A 19126-nucleotide genomic window follows, 5' to 3' on the forward strand; every position below is an offset into this window, starting at 1 on the left:
GGTAACGAAAAGTTAACACATCTCCTGTGCTGTATTGATGGCAATATGGATTCATGCATTGCACAAATGTGGTGTGGGCCTCTTCCACAAAAACATTTGGTTTTCATGAGTCTCTCTTCAGTAGGTTTTCTATTGGATTCAGGCCAAGTGATAGCCTGGGCCACTCTAGTTGCTTCATTTTCTTCCTCTGAAACCAATATTACAATTTCCTTGGATTTGTTTGCGTAAAGCCCCATGCCATCATGTTCCTGTGATGTCTGCATTTCAGGTATGGTGTCAGTTGTTTTTACATTAGTTGCTTAATGTTTGTCTAATTTGAATTTGCTTGTGTATATTACATTAGTTGTTATAAAAATCTAATGAAAATTTCAGGTAGCACCTTTTAGATTTTCTTAACTGAACACTTTTTATGTGTCTAATTACCTTTTTCACTGCAATGTGTAAGCAAGGTGGATGAACTGTCCTGCCCAAGGACACTCTTTAAGTTCTACATAATTAGCAACTGCAAGCAATTAACATACTCTCATTACTGATTGGATTTCTACTACCAGCAAGTACGATTAGGTAAAGGCAACAAGTGTGGCTGCAGTGAAATTATATTTCATCTTATTCATTGCACAAATATAAAGGCTGATTTATTGTTTGTCCTTGTAAAAAATGAAGCTCTTCTAGGATGTGCAAAGTAGACCATTTAATATATTAATGTATCTAATATTATATAAAGGATTGTCTAAGCAGTTGTTTACACACTGCATTAGAAATATACATTACACCGCATATAAAAATGCTTGACATATACCCAATGTACCAATCTTGTTACTGGCTGCTGGGTTGCTATAGGGATACTTGGTGCCTAGATGACCGTTAGTCTGTATTCTCTCCCAAAGGATTGTTTTCACATGTGCTTTAACACATGCACCCACTTATACTGTAGGTGTTTCTATCAAGAGACTTGTCATGTGGCCTACTTCTGAAGGTAGTGGAAAAATATGGTGAGACAACAAAATGGCCCAACAGCACTCACATCTTAAAAAGAGCACACAACATTAATGTACTAACAAAACATTAACTTTAATAACCTTTATAGATGAAAATATTGTCACACTAAAGAGCTGTATACTTCATATTCTTTATTCAACACTTAGTTCTAAACATTTATTCATGTTATCCACACAGCAGTAAAGCTGAAAAAGTTAACATGCTCAGAGTTTCCAGACAGCCATACATTATGATATATTCTGGTTTAGCAGCGTTATCTGCTGAATAAAATGAGTTCACTAATAGCTTAGCACTTAATAGTACATTATTAACTGTGACAGTATACCAGTAAAAATAGATTATCATTTTGCTTTGAAGCAGATAAATTGTACATTTACATAGAGACACTTAGGTGCTTTGGGGGTATATTTCCATATTTGAGTTATTAAGAAAGCCTCACATGTTACAGACACAGGGTCCAGGTGGTGTCCTCAGTGGGAGGGAGGCACTGGGAACGACAGCTGGTGGCAGGCGCTGCACGGCCCGAGGCTCAGCTCAGGGCTGATGTGCAAAAGGCACAGACACACGCCCTATGCCTCTCCTCTACGACATAAACGCACACACACACACAACAGGTACACAAGAGCACACAATGACACGCACAGACTTCATCAAGGACCAGACGAGGCACAACGGGACTTGGCAGAGCGACATGGAATGTTTTGGTCACAAATCTTCCACTTGGATTGTTTTAATCATCAGAGTCTTCCTGTAAGACACAAGCATTTCCATAATTGTCTCACAAAGACATTATGATAAAACACTTTAATACTGTTCTAAAAGCCGTCTCTTACTTCTGTAGCATCAGGAGTGTCTGTGTCGACAGGTGATTCTGCCACATCCTGCAACGCTGCCACATCTTCAGTCTCCTGAAAGACAACACAAGTGTGTGGGTGCACATTCTAAATGATCTCTAATGTGTAAACAATTTTAAACGGTATATGATTTTACAGTATTATATTTCTTCCTAGTTTGTGACTACAATAGTATGTGGTGTGCTGTGTTAGGTATATCCCTCAAAGCTCATATTTTTAATATTTTGATCTTCAGCCTTTTGAGTCTCTTATGAGTTCTGACAAAGATCCAAAACTGAATGATTTTATTTTGACAACCCTACCAAATACACACGAAAACTATCATCATTAGCGGAAACTCTTCAAGGATTTGCCTTAAGCCACAAAAAAACATATAAAGCCAAAATACATCAAATAGTCATTATCAGGATCAGGGAAGAAGACACAAGGGCCCTTGATTATGCCCTGTCTTTGTAGTGACCTTCTTAATGGAGAAGCAGTTGTAGCACACTAACCTGTGTGAATATAAGATGTGCCCCATTTTCACATAACCTTAGCTTGTTAATTACACCTCAAATCTAACAAAATGCATCAATCATCGTCCAGCTACACAGTCCAAAAGTCCTGCTCACTGCCAGCAATATGTTTAGAAGTTGTAAAACTATTTATGAACAGTTAATGATTTTCTATAAGAATGTGTACGCTACAACTCTGCCATAAAAATCAATTTTAGCTGAAATTACTTGAAAGAGAGGGAGACACAGTTTACTGAAAGTCAAGGTTTTGGTGTGATGAATAGTCTTCAGTCATACTTTAGCCCCCTCTCACACAGAATGACTCAGAGCATCTGATAAATGAGGGAAAACTGTGAGATTAAGGAGATTAATCTAAAGTAAACCTTGAATCCTGACTACTGTTTGCATCTTTGTGTGTGCAATAGACAGCCGTAAATGGCCTCTTTCAAACTGGCATCGTTTATTAAAATCAAATGAATATTAATGAGTTTTAATAACTGGATTGATAATAATGGTAAAATAAGGACAATATGCAGCTGTTGTCATGTTGGCTCCATGTGAGAGATTTTCACGTTTACTCCATGTTTGTCTGGTTGTTGGAATATGTTTGTTTAGTCCTTTTTCATTAGTTTGTCTAGTCGGCCATCTTGGCACAGTAGACATCCTCATAATAAGACAAATCACGTTCCAGGTGGAGTTCCGTCAACAACTACCCCTTGGGGCAAAAATAGTGTTTAGCTGCATATTGTGCTGTAGTTGTTGTAACACACAAGTGCCACTAGCTGGTTAAGTTTAAGGGTGCATTTAATTCATATTAATAATGTTCTCAAATTACACCTAATAAAAGCAAATCAAAGTCTCAAGAGGAGCAGATTGCCCTGTGCTCAGTTTGTGCTGCTCTGGATTTTGAGGTTTTTTTTTTGTTTTTTTTTCCCCATACATTGATTAAAAGATTAATCACAATTAAAGCAATGTAGATAAAAAAATGAAATAAGCTGTAACCAAAATACTGAAAATGGGAGAAGAGATCATTTTTCTTTCTTGACAGCTATAAATTGTTTACTATGGTAAATTGGCTTGAGTGAAAGCTAATCTTGTGATGTGCCCAGCACAAAAGCCAGCAATGTATACTGGATTTCAATTCATAGAAGAGGAAGAATAGCACCAAAGACAAGAGACTCAAGGTCGGCAGGCCATTTTGACAGTGTCAGGCCTCATGGCTGGTTGCAGATGGCGATGAATCAATAACAAATAGGACAACGTAGAAGGAATATTTAATTTTCTCTATAGCAACCAGTATGCACTACAATGAAGAACATGATGCTGACTAGGGCTACACAATATATTTACAGAACCTGGAAAGATGATAAAAGCAAACTCCATAATGCATCCACTGCATGCACAACTGTCAACATACTAAACTGTCTCTAAATATTATGGTGAAAAAATTAAAATATGTCAGTTCTGTTGAAATAGATTCATAAATTAAATGTACTGGAGTAGCTCCCCAAACATCTGTTTATTTATGCTGAAGACATGTTTATTTTTTCATATGACCTAGTAATTACAGTGATATTAAACCTAAACCTCAGAATTTGAAAAAAATAAAAAATAAAATAAATAGTACATTCTGCTGCAAAATTCTTACCTGTCCTTCAGCCTAATGTTAAAATAAAGGTATTTTCGACTGTCTTAACTCCAGCCTATAGAAGTGAAGTACTAAAATAACACATTTTATAAAATAAAATGCATTCCCCCCAAGTACATTTTTTATGTATGTATATGTATATATATATATGTATGTGTGTATGTATGTATGTTTGTATGTTTACTTGTTTAGCTGGATCCTTCTTGACCAATCCAGTGGCAGCAGCTATATTGCCAGCACCCTCCACAGTTTTCTGGGCCACAGCTGTAACCCCGGTAACCATAGCTCCGCCCACCTGAGACACTCCAGACACCGTTTTACCTGCAACTACAAGACAAGAGGGAGAGGAGGGGTGTGACTGAGGAGTCTCTATAGAGTCATAATACCTTGGAGATCAACATCACCCTATAATATCTTATAAGAGTAGAAGGTAACTTGTGATTTTACACCACAGTAGCCTACATCAGCAAAGAATCAGTTTGAACTTAAATAAACTAGTGATATATGATGTAGTGTATAGGATCTATTTGCAGTGTAGCTCAAATTCATTTAGAGCTGACACGCCAACATTCTAATAACATGCAACAACGCCCTGCAAAGGCATTTTAAACACGTTATGCTTGTTATGTGACATGTAATTAACTGTAAAACTACATCCAATTTTCAAATGCTTGGTTAGCCTATGTTTCATTAATGTTGATTAAAACAAATTCCTTTTGAGACAGAAGGACATTGAATGACTACCACGTTCTGTTAAGATGCACACTATAGGAGCTCTAATAGATTCACTTCGGTGGAGAATGAATCACCCATTTCCAATATTTCATTTTAACTTTAGACAAAAGGTGTTTAATTGAGGTCAGATAGTAAATGTAAAAATAATGGTCAAGTTTTCACATAATTATCACATTATCCAACTTACTGACGCCTCCAGTGAGATGGCCTAATTCTGCAAGTCCTACCCCAAAGGGTGGTCATCTTTTGACTCATCAAACCTGTCTGACGTAAACCTGAGCTACAACAATAATGTCTTTGCTTCCCTGAAACTGGCAATCTCCACGGGATTCTGAGTGTGTATGAAAAATAACACAATGCTGCCTGCTGGGAGTAACAGAAATGAAATATGAGACCAAGATAACGTCCCTCTAACAACTATTTCTTCTTTGTAACTAAACAACTTATTGGATAACAAGGCTGTAGATGTTTAGTCAGTTATTCTGTTGGCAGTGTCTCAGTTGATCCATTTTCTTCTTAGCTGACAGGTTATTTTATTAGATTAAATTTATTTATTTATTTGCACAGCAGCAAAAAGAAGAAAGCATGGAGTGAACTAGCAGAAGTTTAGGGAATGACAGCACTGTAATCTTCAATTTCACTCATGAAGAAGATGTTTTACTAATACTCCTCTAACACCACTGTCCCTTTTTGTTGATTAATCGATGCACAGGGCATGTCTTTAGTTGACCAAGAATGTCTTTGGTCATCTACAGCCCTGGAGAGTTAATAACTTTTTTTGTATCTTTCCTTCCAGTAATTTAACAGGTTGCTGTAGCCTATAAATGAACAAAACACTAGGCCTGTTAAAAATGAAACATCAAAAATGATACATCAGCTGCTATTAGGCCTATGTGTTTTTTGGTCACCATACAAATGGCCAGTCATCAACTTGTTTTCTTTAAGTAATGCAGAATGATTTGGATGCCCTTTGAGATAAAATGTATTTTCTGTGGGCTTGGGACCAACACAAAGCCTACAGGTTTGTTAGTGAAGCAGGTCCGTGAGTTCCTCTTTCCTATTTACACAATGTTCTTATTTTGTCCATGCTGAAAACCATATTCTTAATGTATATAGTGTCTTTACCTGTTGAGACTCCATCAATAGTCTTCGTTCCTAAAACACAATGAAGACTCAATCAGTGCATGTTAACACATCTAAACTGTGTATACACGCATCATCCCGCGGGATAAAGGGTCCCCTGGCTTCAACAATGACATGATAACACCCACCTACAAACATCACCCCGTCTTTCGTCATCTCAGCTGCTCCAGTCACTCCCTGCTTGGTTTTCTCAGCCGCTGCCACGACTCCATCCTTGGCTTTGGAGAAACCCTTCATTAACGCGTCCATTGCTGCTTGATTGGCTCCAAAATTACACACACACTGAGACACACAGCTGTGGGACGAAATGTTTAAATAAAACACCCATACGTATGCAATTATATTAAACAGTGCTCTCATTAATCTTAAGTCTAAAATCCACAAACGATCAATGCACGCAAAAAACTACAACGTGTGAGAGCAGAGCTTGTGACCACTGAAATCCCACCTGTAGGAATTGCATTCAAAGTGCGAGAGCCGCTGCTGTGTTACTAGCTTGTCCTTCAGTTTACATAAATATATGTAATAATAAAAGGACTGTGATTTACGCACCTGTTTTCTTCAACTCTGAGGAGAAATTTCCGGAATGACACGGCTCGCAAGGAAGAAGCGGCAAAACCTGTTTATTGTCGCAAAGTACTCTCATCCACGATACACCCTCCACTGAGACAGTAGGACAGGCGTAGAGACGGACAGACGGGTTCGATAGACACCTCCTAGCCTTTATACGCCCGCTGACGGACGGGGAAACGGGAAGAATGCACAGGAGCGATGGGAGAGCGTGATGCTGCTCCTGTCCGTCTCCAACACATATACAGTCGTATTGTGGTGGTGCGTAAAGAGACAGCAATTAGCTGTACACCGCTAAATGTCTAACTTCATTAACATGTGGACGCGCAACAGACTTGAGCTTGACATGTGACTTTGAAGTCCCCATATGTAATGAAAGAATCACAGACACGCGCACATGCTCCCCCGCGCGCGCATACACACTATGGATTACGTAGCTGCTCTTTGTACGTGGGCTGTCTACAGCATGTAGGTGCAGCGGATCGCTTTGGGCCTTGACAATGCAACTTCCAATTAAAGACAGTGTAATAATGCACAATGGCACCATGGTCACGCTCTTGAGTTCTCACCACTCTGCGGTTCCCACGTGTGAGTAACTATAATGGTGAAGTAGTCCGGGCTAGAGGTCTATTTGTGCGCCCTTTCTTTCTCACTTTCTCTGTTTTATTTCATTATCATACACGTATTGCCACGTTCTAATCATGGCTAAAGTGATACACGGTATATTTCAGATAACTGTAGGATTTATCACCTTGAAGGGAAAAGGAAAGAGAAAGTACCTCATTAAACCACACAGTTTGTATGGTTTTGAATGTATATTAGGCTATTGGGTGTTAGTTTAATGCCGTGCCGAAATACACTGTCTATCTGCACTTTCCCCTCCTACCCCTTCATGTGGCACACACATAGCTTTGTCCTTCATAAGATGAATATCTTTTGTCCATGTTGATTCTATGTCTAAATGGTTCTACTTACAACTATTATAAACACGAGGGAACATACTGATTCTGTGCAGTATTTATTGATGAGATTGCCATGAATGATTAACGCTAACCTTGGGAGGAAATGTGATTCTGCCTATGACCTGAAGCTCAAGATGTCCTGTGGGACTAACTGTTCTTGAATGGCAATTTGAAAGGATTTATATAGGTCTACTGCAATCATTTTTGATGATTGGTCGGTATGTTCTTGTCAGATCAAATGTGTGAAAAGATTTTTACTAGTCACATATCATTATTCATTATCCCATATTATAATAAGAAAGTGCATTAAAACGTTTACATGTCCTTGTGTTTTGTGCCTTAGGGCTGACAGTGGAATCTTTTTTTGGACAAACCCACAGATGGCACTACGTCTACTACTGTTGTGTAAAGTCTTATTGAGGAGAGAACTGTTGCTATGTTTTCCACTTGTGAATCATCCTGCCTGATCACTCACACAGGCTCATGAGACGTGGTGAGTAGAGCCATTCACAGACACCGTTCAATGTATTCTAGTATTGATCTAACAAAAGAATTCATTAAAATATGTTTACATGACAACTGCCACCACCCTTGAGTCAAATGTATGGAGTGTAAAGCAGGTTATTACAATTAATTATTTAATATTTGATACAATTTGGAAACAACCAAGAGTCATTGTACATTTGATCCAGCCATTTTATTTTAAGTGCCACACCTTTTCCATATTTGTCTTCTTACCTGTTGTAGTATATTCGTATGTTAAGTAGTAGTTTACGTATATTTTAAGCAAATTTAGGACATGCACAACAGAAATCTGATCATGATCTGATTTCTGAAGTTATTAGATTATTGAATATCATGTAAACAGATATATATGATTCGAGTAATCAGATTTATTTCTGATTTTCCACACCTGTGCAGAGTTTGACAAAGGAAATCACAGCAAAATCACAACAAAACCTGACAAAAATTAAAGGGAAATTGTTAAAGATTGTTATTTTAAAATTCATTGTCGAACTGTACAAATCCATTGATTAGCTGATGCCAGATGTGTTTGCTGATATTTTGTGCATGAAAGCACACATCAAAAATCAGGTCTCTGGTACCACATTACATATTGACCTCATCTATTTCAGTATGACAGCACTGTCAGTCAGATGCTATAGACCAGCATCATTATTGGCCTGTGTCATTTATCAGGAGCTCCAAGGCACAAGTGGCCTCATTACAGTGAGCTGTGAGGCAGGCGCACCAGGACATACTGCCCGCAGGCTCAATTAGATCACCTGATTTAATAACTAGACTATGTCCTCTTAGAAGATAGGGCACTTTCAATACATTTAGACTGCATTACATTGTGGGATTAGGCACATGTGTGAACATTACTATGAAATAGATCTGTTAGGGCATCCTGTCAAAATGCCCATTTACATTGGAGTTCATTGTGTTCAATTTTGTATACCTCCAATTATTTTGTAACAGAAGTGACAGTGCATCTTACTCTGGGCTGGGTCAGATATTGTCTAGCAGGCAAATTTTGTGCACTGTTTTTACCTTTATATATGTATCTTTAGTTTCCTGTACGTTTTCTACCTTCCTTCTCTCCTTTCATTCAGATTGTTTAATTAAATCAGTTTTTTGCAAAACACCTACACACCCTGATCTTCATTCACCTCTCCTAATTTCCTGATTGCTTTAGTGATTCATCCTTTCATAAGATCCTATGAGTCACCACTGAATTCTTTAACAATTGTTGGAAAATTAGCTGAAACAACATGCTTTAGCCTTGAACATTTATCCAGTGATAGTAGAATCTATAGAATAATTGGCTCTTATGATGTGACTGAGTCAACAGGGAGTCAGTTATTATAACTTGTGGCTTCATGTGAGTGAAAAATTAAAACCACACCATCCCTTCTAACTTTGAGATTCATAATTAAAATCGGCAGGTTCTAGCTTCTCTGTGGACATTCATCCTGAGTTGGTAGCGCCATCTGTTGCATAATGGATGTTATAGCATAGGAACCCACTGACCTTTACAGAGGATATTACAAGTCAAAGTCATTGATCTGATAAAACTACCATTAGACATTTTGTTATGTGCCATATCTTTGAAAGACAACTTGTTTTTGCTTGACAGAATCAATGTCACTAGTTTCTGTAGTTAAAAGTGATATAAACATTATTCAGTTAATTTTGAAATGATTTTAAAAATTGATATCAATTGATTTGATTTTAAAAAGCTGTTTGTGTGTTTTATAAAATGTTCTTTTACACAGTGGGACAATTAAGGACAGTTTAATATTAGAATTGTGAATTTGTGAGCATCTGCAAATATGAATATTAACTGGTACATGTCCAACATGACTAGGGAGGTGCTGGAACCAATCCAAAGTCTATGAGTGATTTAGTTTTTTACATATTATCAATTAATATTTTCTACTTTGTACCTTTAAGGCCAGGCAGTGTCTTCCATTGCTACGTCTGTGTGCCTGTGTGTCTGTGTAATGTAATGGTTCATTGTTGGCGTGTTGGCAGGACACTGTCCATGTGTTGACTCATCAGACAGTTGGCACAGTGTGGAGGGCACATGAGTATTGGTTAATGACTAAGTGTGTCGGTGGGTGTTACAATGAGAACATGGGTGCAGCAGCAATACTGAACGCATGGCCATCGTCTAACAAGGGCTAACAATACCTTTTGGCCAATGTGGCATTAATAAATAATGTTTGTAGCCTCTTTTTCCTGTATCACGATACACTGTGAAGCTAAGTTCCTTTACTTTAATAGAATTTTAAAGGTGAAAGACAATTTATCTTGATCACACATTAAGAATTAGCCAAAAACCTTGAACTCACAAGTAAAATAGTGTAACTCATATGCCTCTTACCCACCATTTTGGGTTTCTTTCAGACACAAACATTAGGTTATAAGAATTATGGTTAAATATAAATTCAGATATCCTTTCTAGTGGTAGGCATACATATCTAACTCTAGATGGCGGCAGAGCATTTCTACCACAGTAACAAGGCATGACATTTCCCTTGAAGGCTCCACCAAACTTTTCTTAATTTTTACATGGATTAAATTGGCATGTATTGTATGTATTATTTACATAGCAATGAATACAGTAATGCTGGGGAGGAAAGGACAACAGAATGCATTCTGTATTTCTCTGAGAGAGAATAACACAGAATTGGCTTTTTTTTTGTCTCAACAGGTGGCTAAAGAGGAGTCTACCAGGCCCAACCTACAGGGGGCAAAAGGATGCATTGCGACCTCAGTTAAAAATAGAATACATTTTAAAAAGTGCTATAGCCTGATAGTAAATAATTTCTAACAATGAGCTATTATTGTCTAGTAGCCTTCGCTAATATTTACAAATTGTCTATTGCCTATTTGATCTGACTGTTTTAGCATTTCTAACCAGGATTCATGTAAATCAAGTGAAATGAGGATTAAGATCTAAGTTTGCCATGACAACTCACTACACTTGTGTTTGTTTGGTTCTATTTGCCAGGATCCTTGTATCTTGAACATGGAACTCGCAAAACCTGCAAAACCTCTGGGTGACTCATATGGAGTACCCGCTTGGAAAAAGCCAACTTTAAAGTGAGATTAACATGATAAATGACAGTGTTTATGTTTTGTTGAAACTCTTCTGTGGAGATAAAAATGTACGATAAAGTTCTGACATCTTAAATCTTACGTAAGGATTTGTGAGTGTGCGTAGTTTGAATTGCTTGTCATACCAGTTCCATTTTTATCACTATCACTTTCAACTTCTCAAGCATGTCACTTTAGAGTTGTGTGAAAAATCCCTAAGTCGTCCAGGTAAAATCCATGGCGAGGAGAAAATTCAGTTTGCCGACTAGACAAAGGTTAGTTAGGTTGAAGATGTTTCGTAGCTCATCCAAGCTGCTTCTTCTGAACTGAAGAAGAACTAAAGAACTGAAGAAACAGCTTGGATGAACTGTGAAACATCATCAACCTAACAAACTTTTTTCCAGTTGACAAACTGAATTTTCTCCTCGTCACTTTAGAGTTATAAATCAGAGCACAGTATTCTGAATACTTAGAATACTTTTACTTTGAGTTGCATCTAAATAATAGTGTAAAGACATAAAATGTTTGCATTTCCCATCACTAACTGAAGAAGGAAAAATCACACACGCATTCACCACAAGAACAATTTGTTTTATTTTTCTCATTAATTCTATGTAGTTTGAAGCCTAAAATGTGTGATCAACTACTGAAATGTATTCCTTTGATTTTAGAAAAGTAACTGTATTCTGAATATCACCAAATGAAAAAGTAACTGTATTCTGAATATCACAGGTAAATGAATACATATAATTACTCAAAATTAGTATTTTGAATATGTATTCTTAGTACATATATTCATTTACTTCCCAACTGATGCATTTATGTTAATGATAATCTCTGAATGGAATCAGGTAAAATCTTGCATAATTAAGAAAAACACTTGATGTGATGATGTTGATGTGATCAGTCCTATACTAAATACTACCTGGTGCAGCTTGCAGGGTTCAAGTCCAATCTGGCTCTAATAATCCATATGTATTAGCTGTCTGCATGTCCGATAAGAAGAAAATCATGACAAGATTTTAAACATTTGGTCATTTTTTTCTCTCTCTTTGTTTTGGCCTGCGACCATAAGTTCAAAGTGAAAGTGCGGAGTTCCTGAGGAGATGGGATGAGTTTGATGGATGGTTAACTGTACAGTATATACAGCTGGGAATCCACTGCTTTTATTTGTTGTATCCTGGCAACTTGGACCTAGCAGACAACCCTGAAAGGGATAATTAGTTGAAGATGTCTATTTTCAAAACATTTTCATTATGTTAGTACAAAGAGATGATGATAAAGTATTAGCTTATCCTGGCTGGATTCCATACCTTAAAATCTTCACAATCCTGTTTGCATGCAGAGCTCTGTTGATATAAGACCCTAGAATCGCTCTCACTTGCATTTTGCATATGTTTGGTAATGAAATGACAGTGAAATCATCAAATGGTAGTTACGGTGTTATGGTAAGTTTTAGTGGGTCATTTATCTTTTCATTTTCACAGTATATTAAAGAATCCAAGCAGTTACTAAAGTTACACTGACAATTGAAACCAAATGATAGTTCTCAACATGCATGTTAGGCCTGGAAACACACATGTAGACACTGCTATTGGATGATTCCTCTCCATGGCTCTGTGGTTTCCAAGACAAATCTCTGGCATGGTGTGAATTTTTTTATTTTTTTCACTTTGGCCTTCTGTTACACAGCATCACTCAAAACAACATTCTTCAAATTTGCAGAAACAACGGCAAACCCAAAGGCAAAGGAAATCCCAAGTAACAGTCGATTAGAAACTGCACATAAAACTAAAGAACATTGATTCTCAAATTAAACTGCTCTAAATTATGCCCAGCCTAAGCACTTTTAAACCCAGACTAGCAATAGTTTAGAGTGTGCATTTCCATGAATATGACAAACATATAAAAAATCTGTTCAAGTTTAAATAACATATGAATATTAAAACTATTATGATTTATACTTTTATTGACTATGAAGTGATATGCAGAATCTTCATTTGTTTAATGACATTCCTATGCCATGCTTTGCTTTTACAGTAACAAAAACAAACTAAAGCAAAACTAATCCATTCTGTCTGATGAAAAACTGTTAAGTATTATGTAATTTTAATCAAAATTGTACTCTTCTGTTTGCTGTTTTGAGTATTACAAAAGTAACTCCAAGTCCATCCATTAGCCTGCATGTGCACACTGCAAAACATCTGCCCTGGCCGCCTCTTATTGCATTTACGTCAAAGAGTGCTTTGCTATAGCCACTGACACCGTATGATATCATATAGTGGTGCATGCGTGTATTTGTGTGCTGTTGCTGTTGGAGGGGATCCAGGCATGCAGATGGACTGAGTTTATGTTTGCACTGAGCGGCTGCGAGCCTCACACCTCCCCGGTGACCATGACAAACCATGTACGCACACACACATAAGCACACACAGGAACGCAGCCCACTGAGGAGTTCAGTGATCATTAGCTCCATAAACTCAGTTATCCTCAGAGAGTTCAGGGATTGTGGTTTATTGAAATGTTCAAGCTCTGCAAAAGAAATTTGGCTAAAATACTGAAGATTTCTTTTACTGGCAATGCACAAAATATAAATCTTACTACTTATTTCTCTTATATTTCTTTGACTAAATGTGATGTTTTTTCTGAGTTTTATTAGCCAAATGCTCTATAATCCATCACCAAACTTTAGTATGCAAAAACAATCACCAATACATCACTACAAATAAATCTACATATTATGGCATAAATGACACCAATTAAAATATTGATATTGTATATTTCACCTCTGGAAACTTCATGCTGCAGTTCCATCATAGGAGCCAAAGAACACAAATATCTCAACCACATCCAACCAATTCTGTGATGATAAAGATCAACAATTATATTATTATTCTAAATTCCAACAGTGTGCAAATTAAAAGGACATAATAACATATATAACAGTACATATTCAAATAGAGATTAAGATCATAAAGTTTTTTTCAACTGTTTTATTCTGATAAATAGGCATTTAAAAAATAAAGTGTTATTTCCACTCTTGCACCTCAGATGACACTGTGACGTTTTACGGCAGGCAGCAGTCGTCACAGGTAGATGCCGTGCCTACTTTTACCTGTGCACACTCCCTGGCCCTCAGCCACTACTATAGCAACATCAACAACAACACGCTGTGCTTGGACTTCCTGGGAGATCCTCTGGTATGCAGCTCATGTCTGGGCCAATGTTTGTCGACTCAGGAATGTTGCCGGGGCGACGGAGGCTGTAAAAAGGGAAACCCCTTATCTGCTGACATTGACGTTCAACTGTTGTCACAGTTCAAAGGCTGCTGAGGTAGAGACACACGGGAACACACCTTGGAGGTTGCCCTCTATACAAGGGGTGTTACCATGGAGATACTCACTGTTTGGGTGGAGCGTGTTTCGTCGAGCGTGAATGGTTTGAGAGAAAGCAGAGAAAGAGAGCAAAGGGTGTCCCTGGATTTTGAATGAATGCTGGTATGCACTGTCAAAGTGAGCCACGCCGAATCATGAATGAAGCACTCACCACCACAAGCATGTGTGTATGTGTACTGTTTGTGTGTGTGTGTGCATGTGTGTGTGTGTGTGTGTGTGTGTGTGTGTGTGTGTGTGTGAGAGATAGAGAGCGAGAGAGAGAGAGAGAGAGAGGGAGAGGGAGAGGGAGAGAGAGAGACCGAGGTTGGACTTTAAAACTACCCTCTTGACGTGGAATGAGATTGCACCACACTTGTCTCCACAGGGTTGTAAATTCAGGCTGACCCCTGATCTGACCAATGTCAGAAAAAAAATGGATTGAATCCCTAATCCAAGTGGTTGTAAAAATCTGTCCACAGCATATTTTATGTCAGTGACTTGCTGGTGAAATAAAATTGCATAAATGGCATGGGATCTTGATTCTGCTATTGTACAAGCATTCCCTGTAAATCAGTGTGTGGTCTTTATTGGAATGGTAGGTGCTAAATCTTTGTGTCCACCAGGCCAATAGCCCTGTAGCATAGCTGTAGCTGAATCATGAAAGAACATTTTACAAGTTGTTACTTTCACATGCTGCTTACCTCAGTGAATCAAAACAGCTGTTTTCCACTTTTGAAATGCCAAAGAATCACCAGCCAGTGGGAAAAGTATGTCCTTTCACAAAATGTGAAAATATTCCCTCACTATTGTTGGGGGTTACATTTTCCACTCTATAAATGTAGCACTATCTTATTGTGTAAATGTAATTAATGTCACTGATCGTACATGTGTCAATCTCTTTTAATGGTAGCCTAAAGTTTTGGGGGGTAGATTACATTTAGTCAAGTTCATTAGTCCATACAGTCCATACTGTCATACCCTCTCACACCTTTAACCTCTGTGGATTACCTGACGGGATTGGTTTGTACCTATGGTAATATGCAGCAGGGTTAAGTGATAGTTCTATTAAAAAATACATCTTCTCTCCAATTACCCCACTCATTCAGTTGTATTCCACAGTAACAAGGCTTTAAAAGTCAGCATGACAAGGCTGCCCACTTTTGAAACCCTTGACTGTAGAGTATATATTATTTCGAGTAAAAGTCCCTTGGTGACTTTGCAGGCTTGGAGCCCATAGTAAAATCTTTATGCAAACCTATGGACAGCAGATGCCACTAACACCAAGCTATAGCACACATGCACAAAGCTTGTCTGTTGACAACACTGAATCAATGTTTCAAAGTTCATCAGAATACTTTTCTTTTCAGATTAGAAAATAACAAACTCTAGAGTAGAATGTGGGCATTTGTCATGACTTTAATTCTTGTTTACCACTCTGTTCCAAATCTTGCACAAAACGTCATTAACAGCAAAGGAACAAACGAAGCAGATTTGCACAGCTGCTGGGGTGAAACATTTTGCGGAGTGCGAAGGATGACTCACCAAGCTCTGAAGAAAATAAACCTTTCATAAACTACACAGATGTAAACTCTGGTTTACTGTCATGAGTCTCACAATTTCTTAATTTCTTTCATATACTTTTTAAATAACCCTTAATAAAATGCAATGTAAATATTTACTTATAGTGTGTTAATTCCCCATAGATCGATAAAACATGGTGTCCTCAGGAAAAGACCCTGTAGGACAGCCCAAGTACATCCAGTGACCTTTCCTTTGATAAACAGGCTCTGTGGACTCCCAGGTGCTTCGTCATTTTGGATAATGTTAATATATGCTGTGCAATATTCATAGGGATGATGGGCCTCCTATAAAGACTAGCTCGTTAGAAATCCTAATCCACGGAGACTCCAGCCGGCACAAATAGAGCACGCACCACTGTTTATGCCAGACTTGACCTGCTGAATTAAAGATCAACCAAAAACTAATGTAGCCTTAAATGTGCATTAATCATTTATGGTTACATTTAAGATCAATTACACAATGTTGCCTTCAGTTGAGATAGTGGATTTTAGGCCTGTCGCGATAACAAATTTTGAAGTATGATATATTGCTCCAGAGAAATATAGCCATAAATGATAATACTGAAACTATATGTCACTCACACAAAGCAGGACAGTCCCAGTACACCATTTTTTAAATAGACTATCATTAAAAGGCATGAACAAATAATTAGCTATAGCTGTTATTTATTCTACTCTCTCCAGCACAAATCTTATCTTATTACATAAATCAAAAAATCTCCCCACTATTTTAAGAAATTGTATAAATGACAAATATTGAGCCCCAAAATATATTTTCCAGCTTTCATACTACGTATTGAACGATAAGCCAATATAGTAATTATGTTAGGCCTAGTGGAATAAAATAATTTCACTAATTTGTGGTGGATAGTTACAATGCTTGTTGGAAGATTGATAGTTGGATTCCAGATCCAGCCAGTGCATACTATTGTTGTGTAGTTTAGATTTAATCTCTATTGTTTTGTCAATAGAGATTAAATCTGTTTATTCCTATTCCTGCTTGTGTACCAGTATTTGCATAGCTTTAGCTTGAGGACCACCATGCTTATGAAAAGGGGATTTCTAGTTGTGGGTTTGGAAGAAGCATAAATCAGATATTAAATTTGAACACGATTTAATGGGGATAGGCACCATCTTTGCCCCGCAGCACTGCCATCTGGGCATTGCATAAAAGATGTTCCCATTTAGCGAGAGTGTGTCCAAACAGGTTGTGCAGGTTCCCCAAACTAAGCACCTGCGGACAATAAAAGCTGGGAATATGAGTGTGAAGGCCTCAGCGGGAGCACCCACGCCCTCAGACGCAGCCGTTGCTTCGGTAAAACCACAAAGGCACTCACACGTAATACAGTCAGTGAGTATTTTTTTCCATGATGACAGTCAGGGAATCCTCAGGTAAAAAAGAAACAAACAGTGACTAAGGCTCATTCATAAAACACATGCAAATGCAACAAAGGTGGGGTCAGTGAAGGTTTAATGAACTCCAAGAACTCTTGAGCTGTTGGTTACGTGTTGGTTACGTATCCAAGGCTAGAGTGCCAAGAAATCCCTGATGTTATATCACCTGGAAAGAATTCATAAAAAGTATAGAGGCATAGGGGAGATGTGATAAATAGTTAGATAAACCCTGACATCACTTGAAAAAAAAAAAAAAAAAAAAAAAGTGAAAAGTGAATTAGATTTGTATATTGGATATTTTCCATTTGTCATAAATGTAGGTGAAGTTGAAGAGGCTTCTGATTCTGCTGCTGCAGTGATGTGGCTCGACAGAGGAACCCTGTGGCACATAAGTAAAATTACATGACATTAGAGAGCAAAAGGAGAAATTCAGTTTGTCAACTGGATGAAAGTTTATTTGGTTAAATATGCTTCACAGCTCATACAAGCTGCTTCTTCAGTTCTGAACCTTTTGATTAAACGTGGACAACGGAGGGATTTTACACATGAAATTGGAGAGGAGCGCGAGAGACAGAGTGTGTGCATTTACTGTTTTTTTCCACTGTATGTTGCTTTAAAGGTCCCATATTACGCAAAATTGACTCTTGTGAGCTTTAAGCCATGTTGTTATGTTACCTCATCCAAAACATATCCAGAGTTGTGTTTTGTTTCATCCACACATCCTTAAGCACAAAATCCACTGTTCCACCTTGTGATGTCATGAAGCAGTAGTTTCCAAGTTAACAGCTACCTTTTACCTTCTGTAGAGATTGGTAATTCTAGGTCTGAAAGTATCCAAATGATTCTAGTAAAACTGTATTGACTTTCAAAACCACAGTGGAGCACTTCCTGTATTGCCACATAACATCACAAGGTGGAGTGTTTTCCATTTGAGAGAAGAAATCAGCCTAAATATCCAGGGTTTGTGTGTTAAAAATGTGTGAATGAAACAAAACAAAATTCCAGGTATTTTTAATGAAGGAAAACAACATTAAAAACATAATCAGAAGACAACGTAACATGGGCCTTTAACCTATTTGAAGTACTGTAGTTTTATGGCTCAGTGATGGTATTGACTGTGAGTAGGGGTTAGCCGGACTTCTCTGCTTGTCAACAGTGAAATATGAATTGCAAAATAAAATAGCTTATCCAGTAGGGGTGTGACGATATCCAAGTCTCACGATACGATATCGTTGTGGTATGAACCTCACGATACAATATTTACTGCGATATCATGGGAAAGCTCACAATATCCAGATCTCTTGGTACGATATTTTCACAATATACATCTCATGGTATATTTATTGTGATATTTTGTGGAGGTGAACAAAACTGTGAATATGCTACTTTTTCCTTTTAAAATGCCTTGACAAAACTTAATTCAGAGAACTAAGACTTAAAAATGCTTAGAACTGTTATTTCTTCATGTAGTCTACACTGAAATGGAGCAAAGGATCATGGTCTATAGTTCCCTCTGTCTTTTTTTTAACTATTGCTGCACCATAACTCTTAATTTAAGCAAAGAGACTTGTAATTCGATATATTGTGATGGTCCACGATATTATTGTGAGAACTCTGACGATATGATATCACGATATTTCCGTTATTGTTACATCTCTATTATCCACAAGAAATTTATGTACACTGACAAATAATTACGATGTTTTTTCTCTTTGGCATAGCATAGGTCTAAATCTAAAGAGCTAAAATGTGTGCGGTATAGCTAT

General features: G+C 37.6%; 1 protein-coding gene across 1 annotated transcript; it reads right to left on the minus strand.

The window, feature by feature from the left end:
* Positions 1-1206: 1206 nt before the first annotated feature.
* LOC110160592 (alpha-synuclein-like) lies at positions 1207-6156 on the minus strand. The gene is made up of 5 exons (XM_055153886.1): positions 6002-6156; positions 5856-5885; positions 4180-4322; positions 1833-1907; positions 1207-1747 (listed from the first exon to the last, which is right to left on the minus strand). The coding sequence occupies exons 1-5, from the start codon at positions 6120-6122 to the stop codon at positions 1730-1732; spliced, it is 387 nt and encodes a 128-aa protein (XP_055009861.1). The 5' UTR covers positions 6123-6156; the 3' UTR covers positions 1207-1729.
* Between the last annotated feature and the right edge of the window lie 12970 nt (positions 6157-19126).

Source organism: Boleophthalmus pectinirostris, unplaced genomic scaffold (genome assembly GCF_026225935.1).
Source record: "Boleophthalmus pectinirostris isolate CB_2022bp ecotype Guang Dong unplaced genomic scaffold, ASM2622593v1 HiC_scaffold_18, whole genome shotgun sequence".
Taxonomy (NCBI): Eukaryota; Metazoa; Chordata; class Actinopteri; order Gobiiformes; family Gobiidae; genus Boleophthalmus; species Boleophthalmus pectinirostris.

Excerpts from the sequence above, each read along its gene's own strand:
- LOC110160592 (XM_055153886.1), bottom strand. The coding sequence starts at position 6,122 with ATGGACGCGTTAATGAAGGGTTTCTCCAAAGCCAAGGATGGAGTCGTG. Across the intron at positions 5,886-6,001 it reads AGACGGGGTGATGTTTGTAG|GAACGAAGACTATTGATGGA; the intron begins GTGGGTGTTATC and ends ATTGTGTTTTAG. Across the intron at positions 4,323-5,855 it reads TATTGATGGAGTCTCAACAG|TTGCAGGTAAAACGGTGTCT; the intron begins GTAAAGACACTA and ends CTTGTCTTGTAG.